Raw genomic sequence first — 22839 nt, forward strand, 5'->3', positions numbered from 1 at the left:
ACATTTCCCCAAGTACACAAACATTAGAAAATCAAACTTTATTAGGAGCAAAATTGTTCAATGTAGTGGAAATTATGTCACAACAGTGAGTGTCGTAAAAAAAAAAAGTGTCATTTATTTCGATGATAATTTTTACACAATAAATATTGAAATGGGTCATATTTCTTACATTTTTTTTAACATGTAGTAATTCAAATTTATGTGAAGTATTTTCATAGTTGAAGATTAAAAGTAGAAAAGTAGCATAAGAAAAGTAGCAAAAATAAATAATTGCATGATAAAAAAAAAAAAGACAGATTCAATGTGATTTCCATATAACAAAATGTTTTATAAAAATTAATCTGTTTTATAAAAAACCCTGGGGCATGAAAGTACCTGAAGTCAAAGAAACCAGAAACGTATTTCATTGCCACCAAAAATTGTCCATTTTTTTTTTTTTTTGTCACAGAGACAAAAAAATATTTTGAAATATACTGTAATGTAATATAGGAGCCACTGGCATTGCTATGTTATTTTTTTAATGTTCCTTTTGTTTGTTTTATGTCATTCTAATATTTCTTAAGATATGTAAATGGAATCCTGTGTACATTTTAACATTCATATATAAAGTTTTTATTTCTGCACCACTATAATGAACTGCAAAAATAATTATGCTAAAATAATGCCTCGCCCCAAACTCACATTTGTTGAGCCAATGTTATATCCAGCCCAGATGGGCCGTGCAAACAAACATTACTATTCTGATTTGTTATTTTCCCAAGCAGTTCCATTAAAACATCCTCTCAGTGTTGAAGATCCTGAGTTTTGTCATGAAGTTGAAGTAAATGTAGGCCAAACAGACCAGCATATTCTTTATCACATACAGTACTGGTGTTACAAAACCAAAAAGGCCAATTAGTGCCAATCTCATGACCAAGAAGGGGAGGTCCTGAAAGACCACGCCCAGAGGCGAGAGGAGGGAACTGTGAGGCATTAGGACCAATCGCATTGTAGAGAGGAAGCAGAAAAGGTAAACTGGAAATGCCCAGCCTGAAAAATATACAGCAGAGTGGCCTGCAACCCGAACCATCTCTACCGTGTCCAACCAGAACAGGAAACTGTCAGCAAAGACTTCAGCGCGACTGTCGCTAGCCAGTAGGAAGGCAAGTGGTCCAGCATATGGAGGGGGAATGTTTTGGAAGGGTACGCCAGTATTTGGACCAGTTACGGTCATGCCAAGTTGCTGTCCGTGGTTGCCTGGTACTCTAGTGATGACACCATTCCCTGCAGGCAACCCTGGAACTGTTGTGTTGCCTAGATGGCCTTGAACTGTTCCATTGTTTGGCAATCCTCGAACTGTTGTGCTGCCTGAGAGACCCAGGACCGTCCCATTACCCGGAATGCCTTGAACAGTAGTACCGCCGGGTAATCCTCGCATAATCCCGTTTGCTGCCCCTGCCCCATGCTCTGCGCCAGCAGTGCCAGCTGTCGGTGCAGGAAATGGACCCGTCATAGGAGTGACAATAGGAGTAACTCTTCCAACGTGTGTCACCAAGGTAGGAATGTCTGCATCCCGAGTCAGTTCGTTAGCTGTATTCACACACAAACACAAAAACATAAGTTGGTGAAATATAAAGAAACATGTGATGGACCACATCAGTCTCCTTTCACATTATAAAATGGAAAGAGCAGTTATTAACTTTCAAGGTAAGTTTCATAAAAAAAAAGCAACATTTTGAACAACAAAATCGCGTTTTTGTCGAAGACTTCGTCCGGATCAGATTCAAAATGATGATCAAAACACAGATGGAGTAGAGTGAGTCTATCAACACCCCCAAAGCTTGTAAAGTCCTGTAGCTCATCCTGGGTCAACATTTCATTCATTAACCATAGGCAGTTTTGATTTATATGCTATTTAATGTTTGATGATCGCGTTATTTTACACTTGCATCTGCTTACATATGCTACACTGTAACTCAAAAAATTAGAGGTAATCAGTTACATCAAATTTTTTGAGTTATGATGTTCCCAATTTTAAGTAAGCAAAACTATCAAGTTTTGAGTTTGTAGTACTCATGCATGATAATTGCTCTTAACTTGAAGTACTGAGTTAGCTAACTCCAGTGCTTCCCACACACAGAATTTACCTGGGCGGGCCGCCCAGGTATATTAACAGCCGCCCAAGTATATTTGGTGACACATTTTTGCTTTTATTGTTCTTATCCACTTTTACTTTTTTATCCGCCCGAGATAATGAAACCATCCGCATTCGATTTAGAGGCCGTTCACGTCACGTCTAAAAATGCATGGAAGACGCCAGCCGCGGCACTTTCTCCTCAAAAGCGCTCATTGCTAAGTAACCATGAGCCGCGTTCTCCATGAAGACGAATAAGTTTCAGCAAAAGATAAATGGATTTCCAGACCTTGCATTAGCTTTACTACTAGATTATACTACTACTTATGGAGATAAGAAATAAAAAACCCGCCCTGTACAGGTATGATCAGCTGTTAGTCCATCTTGGCAGAGCTTTCGATCTCTATTTGAGCCCGTTCGTCCCGCGTCTACATTTAAAATAATGAACTTGAGCGCAAAAGACGTGACGTGAACGGCCCCTAACTAGGTATTGGAAAGTCTCCCCTCGCTCTACGCGTTTCGTACCTGCTCGTTCAGTGTGCGCGAGAACTGTTTACTCCCACTGACAATTCCACATGTGCTGCAAAGACACGCGGTGGATATTTCACAGATAAAGGCCTGGTGCGCGTGCGTGCGTGTGTGCGTGTGTGTGTGTGTGTGTGTGTGTGTGCGCGTGATCATGTTCCTTCCACATTGCATTTATAAGAGCAGTTGGCCACATCCAGAAAAATAAATGGATCTCTATGGGTCCTCTGCTGGATGTATATGGTAATTACACTAAACATTCCTACAGATTTGTCTAACCAGCAGATTACAGAATTCTGCCTCTAACACCTAGATCAATATCCAGAAACAACTCATATTTAATTTGGATTATCATTAAAGTGTTTTTTTTTTTTTTTTCATAAAAATTTAATATTTCATATGCATGCACATGGTGTAGTTGAGAAATTTTGTGGTAAATGGATAAAAAAGTACTTCATATCCCCCAAAACACAGCATAATCTGTATCAAAATGAATTTCAATAAATAAAAATATTTTTAAAAGTTACGCATTATTTGATGTTTGTCACATGTAGTAGATCATTTTTGTGCCGTGGGTAACAGGAGGATTTTCCACCTGGCTACCACCGCAAGTATATTTCAAACCTGTGGGAAGCACTGAACTCATACATTTTTATAGCAATTAACATAAAAGATTTAGTTAAATTTTAGTTATTTACTTCACTCTAAACTCAAAGAAAATCCAGAAAATGCCAACTTGCTAATTTGCTAACATGTTAACAATAGCATGGTATAGCACTTACTGAATGAGTACAGCAACTTAAAACATGTAACTTACCTGAACTCAAACCAAGCCGCATGCTTCACTTGTCACCATGATGGTAACTCTCCAAAAACCCACATTAACAGAAACTCTTCTAAATTAGCATAACAAAACATTAATCACTACTGAATCTCCCTTATCATTAATCTAGCACAAAAAAAAACCCATTATTTAACACTTAATTTTAGCATTTACTCTCCCTTTCGGGTGGCAAAGCATGCTGGGGAATAGAAATCCCAGCCCAGTTTCAGTTAAACTTAAGTTAGTCTAAATTAGAAGAAATGAGTTCATACAACTCAAAACAATGAAACAGTTCAGTTTACTTGAAATACATCAGTGCTGTGAACTCAAAAGAAAAAATACTCAAAATACTTATAACAGTTAATTTAACTGAACTAATTTGTTCAATTTAAGTTTGTCTTACTCAAACCAATTAAGTATTTTGAGCATAATGATTCTCCTTTCTTTGCATACACAAAAGAATGAGGTAACTATATCCATCTTTGTTACAATGGCCCATGATGCTTTGAACAAATTATGGGACTAACTTCCACAAAAATGAAAACAATCAGCAATCGTGAGTGACTTTCTCAAATGTTTGCTTTATATAAGCAATAGTCAAATTTTTGAAAACTGTTGACATAAGTTTCCCCACCCCTAGACAATCAAACGATAGAAGGAAACAGCTCAACACTGCAAAAACATGTTGTAAACAGAAACCTTTGAGGCTCTCTAAAGCGCAAACACAAATACACACTGAAGCGTTTGCCAAATCTGTTTCACCAATATTCTAATATTACAGTTTTGCCTGAACAAACAGCAAACCGCAGGTAACATGCAAACCTGAAACATTACTCATGAAAAATACCTTATTTCGTTTAAAATGTACCTGTAACCTCACAGCAAGGTGTGCTTATGTTTAATTATTCACTGCCTGCATCATTCGCAACTTATAAAACATCAAACATAATTTTGAACGTGTATGTTTGTTTTATTGATAAATGCAGACCATGCAACGTTGTTTAGTGTTGTGAAATTAAAAAAGGCCACTCATTTATCTTAAAGGCACAATATGTAATTTTTCGCCACTAGAGGCCGCTTATTCAAAACAAAGGCGTAGCTTGATGATGCCTTGATTTCAAGGAATCATGAGAGGTGTTGTGTTCACGTCTACAGCCGGTTGAAATGAATCCGACGGGAAATCATATTCATGGATGAGCTAATGTGTGGCTGAAAACCACTGGAGCAGAGCGATGCCGCTGGAGCGATTGCTAATGAGAAACGCATGTCTAACACGTCTAAAGAGCAGCGGAACTTTTATTATGCCGCAGAAAAGCGCTTCTGCGTCTTCCGATCAAGCATATGTGGGGTAACGCAGCGCTGTTTATCATATTAGATACATTTGTGTGTTGTTATAATGCTTCTCTCCGTTCTATCGGCAGCTGCTATGAGACACTTGTTGCACACTGCAGCAAGCTAGATCGATATTAGGCATGGTAAAACATGGTGCTCGTGGTAAATCAAGAAAACGAGATTTAAAAAATAAGACTTACTGTGTTGAGCTATGTAACAATGATCAGTTTTTACTGTCAATGAATGTATCCAAACAGTTGCTCACCTGTCTAATAAAACACATAATATATTAAAGCATCTTTGGTGTTTCCATGGTTTCTACAAAATAAAACTGGAAATTGAGGGTAACGCGGGAATGATGTCATTGATAGGCGACGCAAAGACACGGTCCGTGTCCTGGTTAAAGTTGCTTATTTCTCTGGATTTAAACATTCTTGGAAACATTTGTGATAATGTAAGTACACAATTCAACAATATAACACTGTTCTAGTGTTTTTTGGATACTTTAATCCAAAAATCTTACATATTGTGCCTTTAAGCAGCTGAATTTCAGAGGAACTCTAATAGCAGAACACTGAACCAGACTATTTGAATGCTGAGAAAGCAATCTCATTGGCTGCAGGATGTACAAGTATTCAGTTTTATTTGCACATGAGTAAAGTACAGATCTCCCAACATAATATTCAAGTATAGTAAGTAACCAAGTAAAATTACACTACATCCCCACCAATTTTACACCCCTGAGTTTAATCATGAGAAGTAGAAAACAAATGTTTTTATTATACTGCATGTTGACTTTGTTAAACATTATTTTTTACAGTGTTTTTCTAAACAAATTACTATTTCTCTACTTTTTAACATTCATTGCGCTGTTGTGCATTTACACCCTTCACTGTCTCATTCTTCTGTTAAACTTTGTGTTTGCCTTTAGAATCTTTTCCTGTGTGGATTAGTATTTCCTGAGCTCGTCACTCATATTAACCTCAAAAACATGCTGACTTTCCTGTTATACTGTGATCTTGTATCAGCAGAAAACACACGGACACAGCATGAGGCTTCACTTCTCATACTTTATTCTACCTGCTCTCCTTCTCTTGTACTCTTACTTCAATAGTTCCCCCTACTGGACACAATCAGTATATTCAGAGCAGTTATTCACTCTCAAGATCTAAACAGCACAATTAGTACAACTGTAAGTAAGGCACCATAACGACAGCTCCTGTGCTACATCATTCCAAGTCTTCTGAGGCCATACGAGAGCGTTGTGTCATCTGGACTGATTTTATGGTATAGACTAGACCAGAGCTTCACAAACTTCAGGGGTGTAAAAAAAGCTCCACGGCTCCAAGACCCCTCACGACCCCCGACCCCTCGCCTTGACCTTATACTCACCTTGACCAGTAAGTCTGCAAAATCGGATTCTTTCCACTATATCGATGCAGATCAGGGAGAGAAGAACCAATGACACCGGCAGTTCAGCAAATGTGTCCAACCTCAGATCATGTCTAATCTGTACCTAAAAAGGGAGAGAGAGAAAGACAGAAAGACAGTAGAGAGGTGTGTCCTTTTCAGTTCTGTGTTTTTCTCTCTGCACACCAGGGTTTGGGTTTGGTTTTTGTTTGTATAAAAAAACAAAAAAACAAAAAACAAACAGAGGCCTTGGAGCACCACTCTGGATAGGAAATTTCAGAATTGGGAATGATGAGCCAAGCCTGTTTACAAAATATGGCTGGTAGAAATACATGTACCGTTACACCCCAAAGACATAATGATTTTTGTACTGTACAAACTGTATATTCTATCTCCTAACTCTAAACACAGCCCTCACAGAAGACTTTCTGCATTTTCACATTTTCAAAAAACATCATTTAGTATGATGTTCCTCATAGACACCAAAAAATGTCCCCACAAGGTCAAAAATGTCTGGTATTACTATCCTTGTGGGGACATCTGGAGACCACAATGTAAGGTTTGCCAGAACCACACACACACACACCAATTTTTACATACACAATAAAATAAAATAAAAACATTAAATCCCGAGGTGTATGGGGATAATGACATTACTAAGGGAGTGGTAATTGGGGGCAGTGTTGTTCAGTTCAATGATGTCTCAGTGATAAAACTGTTTTTAAAGGATTAGTTCACCCAAAAACGAAAATTATACCATCATTTACTCCCTCAAGGTGTATATGACTTTCTTGTTTTAGCCAAACACAATCCAATCAGGATATTAAAAAATATCCTGGCTCTTCCAAGTTTTATAATGGGGGGGGGGGGGGGGGGGGGGGGGGGGGGGGGGATTTTGAAGCCTAAATAAGTGCATCCATCCATCATAAAAGTAATCCATACAACTCCATGGGGTTAATAAAGGCCTTCTGAAGCAAAGCGATGGGTTTTTTGTAAGAAAAATATCCATATTTATAACTTTATAAACTGTAATCACGTCAGATCAGAGGTCACCCTTCCGCCGGAACTCAACTCTCGTGAACGTGCGGACAGGCTTTAGCGGAAGCCAGTGATTATAGTTTACAAAGTTATAAATATGGATATTTTACTTACAAAAATGAATCACTTCGCTTCAGAAGGCCTTTATTAACCCCCTGGAGCCGTATGGATTACTTTTATGTTGGATGGATGCGCATTTTTGGGCTTCAAAATCCCGGGTACCATTCACTCCCATTATAAAGCTTGGAAGAGCCAGGATATTTTTTAATACCGATTGTGTTTGGCTGAAAGAAGATAGTCATATACACCTAGGATGGCTTGAGGGTGAGTAAATCATGGGATAATGTTTGTTTTTGGGTGAACTATCCCTTTAAGTCTGGCAGTGGCTATCAAGGCCCTGTTTCATATCCCAAATGGCAGCAAAGAGAAGAGATGATGATGGGGTGAGTTGTGTGATCTGAAGGTGTCATCCAGGGAAGAGAGGAAGTCCTGTAACAAGTACATGACTTCAGCGTTCTGAAAGAGGTATCAACCTGTCATTATCGACAGCATTTCACAGGGGGGAAAAGTTCTCGCTGGCAGGAAACGACTGAACACATTGACCTAGGGACGATGCAGGCAGGCATTTTTCAGTATGGCATAGTGGGTGTTAACATTCCCATAGCGTCAGCAACTGACGCAGCGTGGAGTTCGTTCTATTACGGAAAGATGCTGTGTTGCATTGCCTTACTTCAGGCATGCCTGCGTGTCTTCCTTAAAACAAATCAAAGTTGATGATATCTAACACAGGCACTCTTTTATAGTCATGCCAGCACACATACAGAGCTACGTCACATGACTGCCATGGCCAACAGAATCAATGTGTCTTCACACATGCTTCAGACACCGGTGCACACTGAAGGCATTTTTACATATTAACCAAAATAAGAAGAGCATCTACATATTGTAGCAATCAGAGACAGCTCAGCTCTTTCACTTGCTTCCTTACTACATTATTATAATCCCATGTGTTGTTAGATTAAGTTATAAAACACATGCAAAACTTTTGCAATTCTTCAGTCACTTCTTTTGCACACACAACTGGCAAAATCAAAGTGTCCCTCTTTATGCAAAAGGCATCCTTTTGTTCAAATGATTTTCCAATAGTGAAATAAACATTTGTAAAATCTGAAGACAGTTTATATACAGCATGCATAGAATCTCAAGACAATGAAGGATAGCAAAATTTCACTTTGTTTTCTGTGAATAGTCACACATGAATTTACCTCAGAGCTGGCTATAAGGAAGGCAAAACAGGGCAGTGTTGAGAGAACCACATAGGCCAATGCAACAGGTCTCCTGAAGGGAGAAAAACAGTTATGCCATGATATCATATTGAGATTTGATCAAAGAACAGTTATGAGTGACATAATGCTAATTATTTACTAAATTGTGTTGTCCACTTCTGTTAACAAAGGCCAAGACAGCTGCTTATTACTAAAATTGACTAATATATTCTTAGTAAATTAAATTAGTTAGCTAACGTTAACTTAGCATTGCATTTACACCCCAATCCTATTGCTGCACAGTGGCACTGTGTTAAAGGGGACCTATAATGCCTCTTTTCACAAGATGTAATATAAGTCTCTGGTGTCTCCAGAATGTGTGTGTGAAGTTTCAGCTCAAAATACCCCACAGATCATTTATTGTAGCTTGTCAAATTTGCCGCTATTTGGGTGTGAGCAAAAACATGCCATTTTTGTGTGTGTCCCTTTAAATGCAAATCAGCTGCTGCTCCCGGCCCCCTTTCCAGAAGAGGGCGGAGCTTTAACAACTCGCGCTTTGGTCGCTCAACAACAACAAAGCTGGAGAATCTCACGCAGCCAAAATGAGGATTGTTAGTAACGGTGTTCAGCCTTACATTGTTCAAACCGGAGTCGACACTGATGGAGAGACTCAGGAAGAAGTTACAACTTTTAGACGTTTCTGAATGGTTAGTGGATAAATTTATGTAGTTGCTGTGGAGTTGATTCAACTCATCCACTAGCATGTGCCGTCATGTTAATCTTTTGTGTTGAATTGACCCTCGTTTGTGAAGCAGTCCGGCGTAAAATGATGGCATGACAACAACACTCTACTACAACAACTCTTCCTCTTCTCTAAAGCAGCCCAACATGGCCTCGCCCCCTTTGTTGTGTGTTCTCGGGGGCGGGGCTTATGTAAAAATTGGGGTTTGTGATGTCACCAACCCGGGAAGAAGCTCGTTGTAGTCCCTTCCAACCGTTTGTTATTGTCCTTAAAAAACGATTTCTGTAAAAGAAAATATCTCCCCTTGCTTTGAACTTTGAGCATCGTAACTTTGCAGATGTTGTTTATGCTCAAACAGCAACATTACAAACTAAAGTTAAAGTTTAAAAAGTGAAATCATAATCAAGGACCCCTTTAATACAAATATGGTAATCATTCAGTACCATGGCACTGCAATGGTAAATTACTTACATATTCATATGTTTTTTTTTTTACACGGTTCTTCAAATAATACCACAATATTATTGTACCAAGTCTGTAAAATGTGATTTTACCATGATAACATATCCAAAAGAGAAAAAGGTAAGCAAATTCTTTTTTTTTCAGCATTGTCATGGTTCTCTGTGAAGCTGTTTGTATGTTGCATGAAAGCCAGAAGAAAAGTGTTTTCTCTCACCACTTCTTCCGTGCAACCAGTGCCTTCTTCTTCATGAACACCATATACTTCATAGGCAACCAAATCAACATTGCCACTGATGTCACATAGGCCACAGATGAAGCCACAATCAGCCAATACGCTGTAGTAGAATTCCCGCCAGATGGTAGGCTTTTCACTCGAGCTACAATTAGGGCAAAACGTTGCATTATGATGAAAAGTGGAACACAGAAGCTGGCAAACTGAAGCACTTCACAAACAGCAAACTTAATCCTGCTCCCTGAGCCCATGCTGTGGAAGGGATGCGAGGAAAAAAAAAGAAAAGAAAAAGAAAAAAATGTTGTCGGCCTCTAGTTCCCAAACTGCAGGGGCGGGTGTGTATTGTGCCAAAGCACTGGTATATTCCATCCACACCAATGAAGCGAAGAGCAGCTGGTGAGGCTAATGCTTACTCGGCACTCACCATTGTGTGGCCTGAACACATTACATTAACAGACATCAGGCAACACACAAACTACCAGAGCACGTTTTATGCACAAACTACAATAGCTATGTTTCCATCCAAAGTTGCAAATATAACTTATGTGCAAAATTGGAATATTGCATAAAACATCTGCGAATAAAGCTGCATTTCCACCCCATGTGTTCAAGACAACAAAAGGTGGACAAAAGGTGCAACTGGCCCACCGAAGCCATCACCAAAGTTTATAGTGAAAAATCTCAGGATGTTTTCACATGCATGAATGTGTGTATTTGTTTTGCATTTGTTCTGTACTTGGATTATTTGTTTTGGTGCATGCTTACATTATGTGCATGTATGTATGTGTATGTAACAGGATCAGGATCCTATATTTGGTGGCGTCTTCAGTTTACACTGATTTCTTCGTAGCAGGGAGGGGGGCTAATTTTAGAATCTGCTGAAACACTTGTTTAGATACTGTGTCTTTGGCCTTCCCCTGCTATACTGCATCTTCAGCATTTGGGGAAATATTACTTAAAGGGTTAGTTCACCCCAAAATGAAATTACTGTCATCAAGTACTCACCCTCATGTCGTTCCAAACCCGTAAGACCTTCGTTCATCTTCAGAAACACATATTAAGATATTTTGATGAAATCCGAGAGTTATCTGAACCACACAAGGGGCTTTCGCACCGGGGAACCTTTTCACAGTTCCTAGAACTATTGGCTGAAGTCCCCGGATTTTGCCACGTTCACACCGCAGGAACTTGGAATGATTTTAGTTCTAGGAACTCTTTTTGGGGGAACTAAATTAGCTCCTACTTCAGAGTCTAAACCAGCACTATAGGAACTATCGGTGATGTGAGTGTGCACTGATTGGTTAAGCGCATGTCAAACACCGGCACCCGGCATTTTTAAAAAGCCGTGTAAACGTATTTACTTCAAGAGCATGGAAAACAGTGATAACATCATTTACCTGTTGTCTGCAGGGTTGTGTTCTTTTCCCCGCCTTGATGATATGTAATACTGAAAGTTGTCATAGGAGATTTCATCTCTTAGCCCCACTTTTTGCTCTTTCAGTCGTGTAAATTATGCGTTTACATTCCATCTCCGTTATCACGAAACCCACGACACACACCAAACACAGCTCCGATCACGACGTCTTCCATCCACCGGTTTTTAGCGTTTGTAAATGCCATGCTTAAAGATGCCGCTGTCGGCTGCTTCTCAGTTCCTATTCCCGGTGCGAATACAACCAGGAACATGGCCCGGGGGAAAAATTAGTTCTCGGGGAACTATCCTAATGGCTAGTTCCTAGAACTATTCGGTGTGAAAGCCCCTAGATAGGCAGCAACGTCATTGCACTTTTCAAGGCCCAGAAAGGTAAAGTCATTGTTAAAATAGTCCACGTGACTACAGTGGTTCAACCTTAATGTTATGAAGCGACGAGAATATATAACTTTTACACAAAAATAACTTTATTCAACAATTTATTCAGTTCCCTGTCATTCTCTTACATTGTAGAGTGCAGCGCTTCCGGGTTCTACGGCAGAACGCCGACTCATTATCATTAAACATTATATACCTTAAAAAGACACCAGATGTGTTTATGGTGAAATTTAAAATGCCACATCTTAAAGGCACAATATGTCATTTTAGCCACTAGAGGTCGCATATTCAAAACAAAGGCATAGCTTGATAACGCCTTGATTTTATGGAATCATTGTTGTCTTCACGTCTACAGCCGGTGGAAAAGAATCCGACGATTATCAGAGTCTTTGGTGTTTCCATGGTTTATACAAAATAAAACGAGGATAACGCGGGTATGATGTTGTTGATGGGTGATTTAATCCAAAAATCTTACATATTTTGATGATAGATACACTGACACTCTAATAAGATTTTAAACATATGCTACTGTTCAGAATTCTCTTCACAGCTCCTCCTCTTAAGATCTTTGGTGTTTTTGACTTTCTGATAAGTAGAGCTTCATAATTAGAGCTCAAGCACTGAAACCAACCCAGGATTATTATTATTCAGGGCCCAAGCAATTTAAGTTCACAAGGTTATTGTTTTCTTAAAGATCATCATTGTTATTTTTATGGGTGAAAAACTGAAAGTGCAAAGGGCCCTATTTGTTCTACATGTTCCCAGTTTTTCTGGACTTTTATGTTGTATTTCTAGTTTCCTGTTTCCTGTGTCTAGTTTTGTAGTCCATTTGTAGTCACACTGTTCAGTTCTGTCACAGTTCCTTTGAAGAATTCCAGTGGGTGGTAGTGATGAATCTTCGAAACTTTTACAAATCTTTTGTTTCGTGTATCAGTATAACACATATCTGTTTCTGTGTGTGATTTTATCAAACAAGGCTACTTTAATGTCATGTTTTTTCAAATTAGTGGACATTGATCTGATAAATGCATGAACCAGTATACATGTAGTTAATATTTTAACCTATCTTGGGTCAGTTTTGCAAATTTAAATTCCGTTTTGTATTTTTTGGTTGTTGTTGTTGTCAATTGTCTGTAATTGCCTTGATAAGCCAAGCTCTCTCTCTCTCTCTCTCAATAAATAAGTAAATTAATACAAATAAAATAAACTAGCCTAGTTACACTCCATATGATGTTTAAGTCCATGTATAGTTGTAATTATATTTAATAGTTTACTCCTTCATAAATCATTTGCAATTGGTAAAAAGCATCATAGAAGCTTTGTTATCGTCTCGAGCGTTACAAAATGAGAATCGCTTAGCGACAAAGTTAATTCAGTTGATTAGAAGTTTTAAATACTGTTTCTCCACTCACGACCAATGTTGTCAAATAATCCAGGACATCAAACATAATGAGAACAGAAAACAACTTACTAAACGTAGAACATCAATGTTCCTCCAAATATGGATTTTACAGGAGTAACAGAGGTAATATTCTAGCATTAGCTTCTCAACTCACTCACACTCCCTTAAACTGGTAAGCGGTAACGCTACAGCTCCCGCGCTCTTGGGCGCCACCGCATGGTGAGAATGAAAATAACAGCCCAAACTGTGAAAGCAAAGGCACTGTTCAGACTGAGGAACACAATAAAGCTCTATAAAAATGCTTATACAATACATTTTCATCCATTACACATAGGCTATACATTAGTTTACTGCTACACCCAGCTAATTGCTATTTAACAACCTATATTAGTCTAATTTATTACTACTAATTTAATTATTTTTCTGCTTTGGGGATGAACAAGGATGCTATCACAATAATCTCCTCTCTGGGCACAGAAATAGTGGCCAGCATGGATGGGAGTGTGTTACAGAATCTTTAACACTTACAATGAAATTATATACTTTTGATATAATGTTACATATGTGAACACAACACATTAATACACTCAATGCATTGATTGATAGTCATGAATTTAATACAGCAGCGGTGAGCAAATGAGGCAGGTCTATTTGAAAACATTAAAGAAAATACTCTGCCAAAAAGTTGATAACACAAGTCTATAAGATCATTCCAGATGTGCATAATTGAATTAGAAAAGGTTTTTTCCTGCCTTGACACTCAGTGGCCCCTCCAGAGATGACCAGCCCCCGCCGACAGCTGTGCTCGCGCGAGCTTTTTGTGACTTTCTCAGTCTGTAGCAGCAGGTACCATGGCGTCCGGCGAGGAGGACGGGACTGTCGACGAGAAGGAAACCAACAACAAGAAGAAGCGGACGAAAGGCGCCATCGCAACGGCATGGCTCGCGTTCTACAACATCGCCATGACAGCCGGGTACTCGCTGCTGAAAGTTTTACTTTGAACTTCTTTTATTCGCTCTGCTTTTCTGAATGCAGTCGCGTGTCTGTTTATAGTTTCGGCGCATTGTAAATCACTCGACTAGTTGCTACTTAAGACTACTTTGAATAGATGGAATTAAATGCATTAAACCCTCACAGAGCGCGTGGGTAATTGTTAGTTTTGTTCTATAGAGGTCGGCCGTTAGTTATACTGGGATATTCCTCACAGCCTTTCCTAATACGGTACCGCACGTGTCATTCCGCAACTGTCGCAGTGATATGTTTAGCGCTGACACTGGAACTCGCCCGGCGTGGCGAAACGCTCGACAGGCGAAATTTAACAAAGAAAAATGAAATGCACGGTAATGATAGTGAAAGAGCCGCTCAGCGCGATCTCAACCAGTGTAAACTTCACAAATCTTGTGGGGGAAAAAAAGAATGCTCTTATTTCTATTAAATATATAGGCTACAAATTACATTTTAAATCATTTATGAAAATTAACCATAGTTTTATTATAGTGAAACCATGTGTGTTTTTTTCTTGGCGTTTTGATTACCATTTGTATAACCACACAAATACCACAGTTAAACTATGGTTTTTGTAGCTAAATCGTGGTTAATTTGTGGTCACCATGGAATAACTATAATAACCATGTTTTTTTTTGTTTTATTCGTAGTAAAACCATGGTTAATTTTCGTAAGGGTAATCTTTCGTCATGCTTTAAATACGTTCACTTATTATTGTGATGTGTTGACTATGTAGCCTACTTGGTTATAATTTTAACTGTAGTAGTGTGTAAATCAATAATAGCCTACATTTAATGTATTTTAAATAAACTAAATAGCAACTTCGCCATTACAAATGTGTAATATATTTTATTACATGAAATTCAGGTTTAAACAGAAATTGCATTAAAGTGTATTTTAGATTGCTGAAAATGATTTAGACACTTAAAGGCACAATATGTAAGATTTTTGCAGTAAAATATCCAAAAACCACTAGGCCAGTGTTATATATTTTGTTCAGTTGAGTACTCACAATATCCCAAATTTTTCCAACAGTTTGTAATTTGTGAGAAAATCACGATTTTAACCAAGGATATAGGACGTGTACGGGAGTCAGTGGTGTCATATCTGCGTTACCCTCAGTTTCCGGTTTTATTTTGTAGAAACCATGGAAACACCAAAGACGCTTTAATATTTACATGTTTTAATAGACAAGGGAACAACTGTTACATTTATAGAGAGAAAAGGAATTAATGTTATATAGCTCAACACATTTAGTCTTAATTGTTTAAATCTAGTTTTCTTGATTTTCCAAGAGTACCATGCTTTTACCATGCCTCAGAGAAAAACACTATTTTGTCAAGTAGCTAAGTAATACAGCATTTTCTCCATCATACAATACATTTTAAAATGAATTACATGCCATTTATCAACGCAAGCCATCCAGCACTTATTAATATGATATTCTTAAATCAATCTAGCTTACTGCAGTGTGCAACGAGTGTCTCAGAGCGAACGCACAGAGTAACGTTATAACATCATTTTCAACACACTCAAATGTATCCAATATGATAAACAGAGCTGCGTTACCTCATACACTCGACCGGAAGAAGCGTAAGCGATGACTGCGGCAAGTTGCTGCTCTCGAGGCGTGTGTCGCGATCATCTCTCTCCCACAGCACTCGGCCCTGCTTCATACTACAGTAACGTTAATAATCTCATCCATGAACATGATTTCTGCCCGAGTGCCATCCCGATTCTTTTCCACCAGCTGTGAGGTGAAGACGACATTTCCCAAGATTCCGCGCTCAAACTCAGTGTCATCAAGCTACGCCTTTGTTTTGAATAGATGACCTCTAGGGGTGAAAATCTACATATTGTAGCTTTAATATAAATGCCACTTAGTTTGATATTTTTTTTCTTCTATGCAGTGACTTTCATGCATGTAAGTGTGGCTTAAGTGACTAAATACTTTTTACTATGTATCTTTAGTTAAATATAGGTTAAACTATAGCTGAAATATTATTGGTCTAAGAAAACAAGACAAGCCCTTATATAGTGCTCTTTTTCAGTTGTCAGCCATTTTGTAATCATGTCCAAAATCATAGTGAAGAATATCTAGTGCACTTATTCAATCCCATAATGCATTGCAACGAGAAGTGTACAACGCATGTACACCCAACATCTATAGAATGCCCATAATGCACTGTGTGTGTCACATGTTTTGACAGCAGAATCATGCAGGTGCAAGTTTCTTTTCAAATGCAAGTTGTATGACTTGCCGGTTAGCTGAATGTCACTTTAGGGACAAATGAAAATGAAGGCTTCTATAGACATTGGATGTGATCTTGTATTGCAGGTGGCTTGTACTGGCTGTTTCCATGATCCGCTATTACCTTCAGAGAGGCACCCATAAAGGCTTGTACAAAACTATAGCAAGGACACTAAAATTTTTCCAGACATTTGCACTATTGGAGGTAAGAGTCTTTTATTAACCTTTACTTTATTTTACTCCAGTGTTGTATGTTGTAACAGTGCAATATGTACAATTTTTTTTAAAATATCTTAATTTAAAAAAGTTTCCTCATGCTCAAAGTATTCGGTAACCACAACACTGTCTAATGAACATTTCTTATCTAAACTCACTGGAAAATAAAACTGAAAATCGTCAGTGTAGCAGTGGTAAAAGATACTGTACTTCCAACATATAGAACTCAGAAGGAAGCATATATAAGGAAAATAACAGTGGTCCCAAAACCGAGCCCTGAGGAACGCCACATACTAAAAGGGCAGATTTGGGGGGAAAATTCCCTATATTCACAGCAAATGTCCTATCCTTTAGATGAACTCTCTGGTGATTTTTCCATATTTCTGCAGATTTGTATTTTCAGACTGTATTTTCCATTTCAGTGCTTAAATGGCCTTAAACAATTACTAAAGCTACAAAAATACTGCATTCTCAAATACATTAATTTCATGCATGGATCAATTCCAACACTGCAAGAGCTAGTGGCGCCATCTAGAAGCTGTGTGTAGAACTACACACTTAGCCTCAACTGCGTCAGGAATGTTAGATCCAGCCGTGCTGAATCTGTCTGTCTGTCACAATGTTAGTTTGATGGCCAAAAAAGATGCAAGCAAAACTTGTGATATTTTATTTTAAGTACAACGCACACTTTTAAGTTGAAACTGCACACTATTAAGAATCTATAGATCCTTCAAAAATAAGGATGCAGGAACATTTGGCTCTGTGTGGGTTGTTGCAAACTGTCATATTTAAGACAGTAATACCCTGCATCCTTCAGAGTGTTCACTTTAAGTGTCTTGCCCTTAGAAGTGAGTATGGCATAGTGATGTTCACCTTTGAATGGATTTGGTGAAGTTAGAAACTGAATGGTACAGTGTGTATAAACACTCAACCCACTATAAACTGCCTGTCCAGTGGTTTGTGCAGTGACACTTGTTCACTGTAGTGAATGTAAGTGTTAAATGTGACCATTAGATGGCGCTTGTCATTCAAGCGTGTAATCTTACCTCTAAATCAGTCTAGGCAGAAGTAGAAATAGACAACTGACTAGTGAGGTCTGAGCCTTTGAATCATATCTGAGCCAGACATATGATTTATGTTGCTTTTTTGTTGCTTTTCACTCTTTGTATGAGGGTCTATTACCGTAAGCAATAATATTAGGCCACTTACCCACAAACTGGCTAAAATACAGAGATTGCAGAGATGTGGGATTATGGGACTGGGCAAAAAAGACACGAAACATCAAAATCGGTTTCTTTTAGCATGCTTGCATCTATGTTTTGATCTATCTTCATTTTGTTTTCTTACACTTTGGCTCCTAACTTCTGTTTTTATTTCAGGTTGGACACTGTGCTATTGGTATGTACTATATTTTAAAGTGCTAGACTAACATATTTCATTCCAGGTATATAAAGATGTTTTTCAGTTGTTGTTTTTGGTGTGTTAAAGGAATTGTGCGGACATCTGTAATTGTGACTGGGGTCCAAGTATGTTCTCGGATATTCATGGTCTGGTTTATTACAAACAGCATCAGACAGGTCAGTGTGCATGACGAGGACATTAACTAATAGCCATAAAACCAATGGGAATTATGGGACATATTCACTGTTCTCCAGTGGACAATCTCTAAATGGGCTGTTACATTTTAAATATTGTTTTCTTTCATTTGAAACACATGCTAAGATTCAGAACGAGGAGAGTGTGATCTTGTTCGTAGTGGTATGGACGGTTACAGAGATCACTCGCTACTCTTTCTACACTTTCAACCTGCTCCACCATCTGCCATACTTCATCAAGTGGGCCAGGTACACTAGATCGCTGCCCGGTGTGGTTTCATTGAGCATGTCTGCTACTCACAAGGACATTGTTTAGAGTTTCACAATATGGCTGCGTCCAAAATCGCATACTTCCCTACAATATAGTAGGCGAAAAACAGTGTGTGACAAAAGAAGCATGTCCGAATTCACAGTACTCATAAAACAGTACCTGGATGATCTGCTACTTCTGGCGAGATTCTGAGGTGTGCGTTTGAGCGGCGCCCTCTACTGTACAGGCGTGAATTTGCATTCCCTTCAGCCTGAGGCTTATTCATTTCACTTTTAGTGTCATGTCATGTGATTTTAGAAAACAAGGCTTCATTATGTCATTACTGTTTCAAAACTTTTCGAAATGTCAGTGGACCAGGACCAGACAATACGCATGTGCACGCAATATTGTAACGCATTATTTTTAAAAGTAACTTTCCCCAACACTGAGTTACATAATAATTGTTGGTGTGTGTTTATAATGTGTTATGTCTCATGTCAAATTAAGTCACATTTATTTTCCTGCTTTGTCTTTTTCTGATCTCCTGCTTTCCTCAGGTATAACATGTTTATTGTCATGTACCCCTTGGGAGTAATTGGTGAACTGCTGACCATACATGCCGCCTTACCATATGTTCGGAGATCGGGCATGTTCTCCCTGAGGCTTCCCAACAAATACAACGTGTCCTTTGACTATTACTACTTCTTGATCATCGTCATGCTGTCCTACATCCCATGTAAGAACTCAAAGAAAAGAAATCTACTTGCACGCTATCATTTATTGACAGTGTTGCGATCACAAGACCAGCTGAATAATGCTGTCTAATCCTGCTAATAATCTGCTACACTTTCATTATCTGAACAAACTGAGCATGACTGACTGTCTACAGTGGCTTTGGTAACTATAAACTATGGCTTTTGCTTGATGCTACATTCCGACACCTAGTGGCATGAATAAGTCCAAGATAATTGAAATTTTTGTCCGACTCAACATAAAATGTAGTGAGTGCACCTTTACTGAGTACTGTGTAAATTACAGTATCTCTGTTATGATTGCTCTTTTCAATGATTTGATTTTAATGTGGATAAACTTGTGGGTTGGTGTTAAAGTTCTGAGAGCCAATGCTGATATTCTGATCAGAGTTCTTTTACTTTACCTCTTCATTACAAACTCCAGTTCAGACTGTTCAAGCTGTCAAAACAACCAGAAGCCCATTAGACTCATTTAAGCTGCCATTCTATGTAATATTTCTAATATAACATGCTAGCAATTTGCTAATTCATGTTAGCAATGTGTTAAAACATGCTAATTCATGTTAGCAATGTGCAGTGTGCTACATGATAATTCAATCTAGGAACATGTTAAATCATGCTATCAATGAGCTAAAACGTTAGCAACCTGTTAAATTGTGCTAGCAAAAACATGCTAATTCATGTTAGCAACATGTTAAAACATGCTAACAATGTGTTAAGACATCTTAGCAACATAATAATGCAAACAACATGCTAGCAACATGCTAAAACATGTTCAAACATGTTAACAACATGCTAATTAATGTTAAGAACCTGTTAAAACATGTTAACAAATACATGCTAATTGCTAGCAAAATGTTAAAAAATGCTAGCAATGTGTTACAACATGCTAGCAACCTGATAATTAATGCAAATAACATTTTAAAACATGCTACCAACATGTTAATTCATGTTAACAATATGTTAAAACATGCTAATTCATATTAAAAATGTCGTCATGCTAGTTCATGCTAGCAACGTGCTAAAACATGTCAACAACCTGTTAAAACATGCTCATGTTAACAATGTGTTAAAACATGCTAATTCATGTTAACAATGTGTTAAAACATGCTAATTCATGTTAACAATGTGTTAAAACATGCTATTTCATGCTAGCAACATGCTAAATCATGCTAGAAACGTGCTTACACATGTTAACAACATGCTAATTAATGTTAAAAACCTGTTAAAACATGTTAACAAAAACATGCTAATTCATGATAGCAACATGCTAAAACATGCTAGCAATGTGTTACAACATGCTAGCAACCTGATAATTAATGCAAATAACATTTTAAAACATGCTACCAACATGTTAATTCATGTTAACAATATGTTAAAACATGCTAATTCATATTAAAAATGTCAAGTCATGCTAGTTCGTGCTAGCAACGTGCTAAAACATGTCAACAACCTGTTAAAACATGCTAGCAAAAACATGGTAATTCATGTTAGCAATTTGTTAAAACATGCTAGCAAAAACATGGTAATTCATGTTAGCAATTTGTTAAAAAATGCTAATTCATGCTAGCAAAATGCTAAATCATATTAGAAACGTGCTTAAACATGTTAGCAACATGCTAATTAATGCAAGCAACCTGTTAAAACATGGTAGCAAAAACATGCTAATTCATGCTAGCAATGTGCTAAAATATGCTAGCAATATGTTAAAACATTTTAGCAATATGATCATTAATGCTAACAACATGCTACCAACATGTTAATTCATGTTAGCAACATGCTAATTCATGCTAGCAATGTGTTACAACATGTTAATTCATGCTAGCAATGTCTTGCTTTTTTTTTTTTTTTTTTTTTGGCTTCACTAAGTTTAACGCTTATAAAACTTTCAAATGTTCATACGGCTTTGTCAAGCCAACATAAAAGTTTGTCCCGACGAACTTTACTTTCTAGTTTTCATTGTCGTCTGCTTCTCTTTCAGTGTTTCCTCAGCTGTACTTCCACATGCTGCGTCAGAGGAGGAGGGTACTTCATGGAGAAGTCATAGTCGAGAAGGATGAGTAGAAAGAAGCCACTAACAAAACCCCAGGTAGCCATCAATGATTTGAGAAAAGTTTATAGTCAAAATAAGAAGCTAAAATCAATTAAATATAAATCAGTTCTACTATTGTTTGTTACAGTCTATAATCCCAGCATTTTCACCACTCTTCCGGTTGTGTTTAATTTCGCAAGGATGGAATCACTTCAATCGTCAAAGGAGATTTGAACCAATTTTCACGGCCAATGGAGAAGCCTCGTCTGTTTTGACAAAGAGTATTGGACTGGAATCTGGCGTTACTAACAATTATCTGTACCTCGAGTGTAATCTCACCTGATCTGGACTATATCGTGGTTTGTGTAGTTACAGCGATGCTTGGGTAAACCGTTCCATAAATTCTAGATCTCCACTTTGGTTTTCTCATCCATGTTCTTGGATGGACAGATTAGGGATTAAATAAGTGAATCTTCTTTATCTTACCTTATTCATCTGTTTTAGCAGACAGCCTTTTCAATACAATAGCAAAATCGAGACTAGGCTATAATATATTAACTTGTGGGACTGACGAAACAGAATGTATAAACTGTATTTTTTTATCACTTGGCTACTTTATTTCTCACATTTTCATTCACAAGCGATAGGTATTAAAAAAGCATTGCAATTTAAATAAACATTATAAATGCATTAATATACACTTTAAGGGGTTTATCTGTTTAGTGTTTGTGAAAGTATCGTCATTATCTACATATCATGTCAACACGTTGAAGGTTTTCAATCATCTTAAGTCTGAGAACTGTATCTTTAGAATAAATACTAGTTATTTTCAAGAATGTTTTGTTTTGAATATAACACCAGGTGCAATGTGATAAAGCAACAAGTGATAAAAGCTCATCAACCATGTTACATTTTTTGTCCAAACCTGCAGCTGAGACTGTGAAAAGCAACAGAACATTTTGTCCATTGATTGGTTTCTGATGTTAAAATCCCACTCCTCATATTTGTTTGACTTTGTCCCAAAATACAAGCAGTTTGGCATTTAGTTTGGACAGAAAATTACTTGCTTTGTTGGGATTTATTTTTATTTTATTTTATTTTTTTACACTTTTTCAGTATGCACTATGATTATCTTTGTTGCTTCAGTGTTTACAATCCAAACTAGAGTAAATAAACTGGGGAAAGTTTGTACAGGTAGTGCTCTAGAAAACAAGCAGCACATGTTAGGTTAATCCAAGACTTGTTGCTAAAACTTTAGCTCATTTGGCTCTCAGACCTTCTGTGTTGTTGTTGTTTTTTAATTTATTATTATTATGTTCTGTAAGAAACTTGAGTTCATGGCTCTCTTTTGAGTAGATTCTCTCTACGGTGCTACGTTATTTTATTCTTCTGTGCAGCTGAGGAGAGAAAGGGGACATGGAGTGACATCATTAGATAGAATTGTGAAGAACATTTTCATGTAATTTAATTAAATACCTGGTAATTGTACTGAAAGAATAAAGGTTTTGAAGAAAGAATGAAAGAAACAATAAAAAGAACTATGTACTTAGGCATTAGTATTGCTCTCGTTGATAAGTGTTTATA

The 22839-nt window shown here is 37.7% G+C and overlaps 2 protein-coding genes across 4 annotated transcripts; one reads left to right on the plus strand and one right to left on the minus strand.

The window, feature by feature from the left end:
- LOC127515825 (transmembrane protein 236) lies at positions 1-13336 on the minus strand. Of its 2 annotated transcripts, XM_051899907.1 has the most exons (5): positions 13224-13336; positions 9925-10087; positions 8507-8579; positions 6186-6309; positions 3-1569 (listed from the first exon to the last, which is right to left on the minus strand). In XM_051899907.1, the coding sequence occupies exons 2-5, from the start codon at positions 9993-9995 to the stop codon at positions 770-772; spliced, it is 1068 nt and encodes a 355-aa protein (XP_051755867.1). In that variant the 5' UTR covers positions 9996-10087; positions 13224-13336; the 3' UTR covers positions 3-769. The 2 variants fall into 2 exon arrangements, with proteins under 2 accessions (XP_051755866.1, XP_051755867.1); XM_051899906.1 differs by lacking the exon at positions 13224-13336 and having other exon boundaries at positions 1-1569; positions 9925-13202.
- Positions 13337-13837: 501 nt separating this feature from the next.
- hacd1 (3-hydroxyacyl-CoA dehydratase 1) lies at positions 13838-22804 on the plus strand. Of its 2 annotated transcripts, none has more exons than XM_051899909.1 (8): positions 13838-14127; positions 16498-16615; positions 18006-18024; positions 18115-18203; positions 18349-18470; positions 19029-19207; positions 21205-21312; positions 21404-22804. In XM_051899909.1, exons 1-7 carry the CDS (start codon positions 14006-14008, stop codon positions 21285-21287), a joined length of 732 nt encoding a protein of 243 aa, XP_051755869.1. In that variant the 5' UTR covers positions 13838-14005; the 3' UTR covers positions 21288-21312; positions 21404-22804. The 2 variants fall into 2 exon arrangements, with proteins under 2 accessions (XP_051755869.1, XP_051755870.1); XM_051899910.1 differs by having other exon boundaries at positions 21456-22804.
- The last annotated feature ends 35 nt before the right edge of the window (positions 22805-22839 follow it).

This window comes from Ctenopharyngodon idella, chromosome 7 (assembly GCF_019924925.1).
Source record: "Ctenopharyngodon idella isolate HZGC_01 chromosome 7, HZGC01, whole genome shotgun sequence".
Lineage (NCBI taxonomy): Eukaryota > Metazoa > Chordata > Actinopteri > Cypriniformes > Xenocyprididae > Ctenopharyngodon > Ctenopharyngodon idella.

Excerpts from the sequence above, each read along its gene's own strand:
- LOC127515825 (XM_051899906.1), bottom strand. The coding sequence starts at position 10,193 with ATGGGCTCAGGGAGCAGGATTAAGTTTGCTGTTTGTGAAGTGCTTCAG. Across the intron at positions 8,580-9,924 it reads CTGGTTGCACGGAAGAAGTG|GAGACCTGTTGCATTGGCCT; the intron begins GTGAGAGAAAAC and ends TTCTCCCTTCAG. Across the intron at positions 6,310-8,506 it reads TCCTTATAGCCAGCTCTGAG|GTACAGATTAGACATGATCT; the intron begins GTAAATTCATGT and ends CTCCCTTTTTAG.
- hacd1 (XM_051899909.1), top strand. The coding sequence starts at position 14,006 with ATGGCGTCCGGCGAGGAGGACGGGACTGTCGACGAGAAGGAAACCAAC. Across the intron at positions 14,128-16,497 it reads AACATCGCCATGACAGCCGG|GTGGCTTGTACTGGCTGTTT; the intron begins GTACTCGCTGCT and ends CTTGTATTGCAG. Across the intron at positions 19,208-21,204 it reads CATGCTGTCCTACATCCCAT|TGTTTCCTCAGCTGTACTTC; the intron begins GTAAGAACTCAA and ends CTTCTCTTTCAG.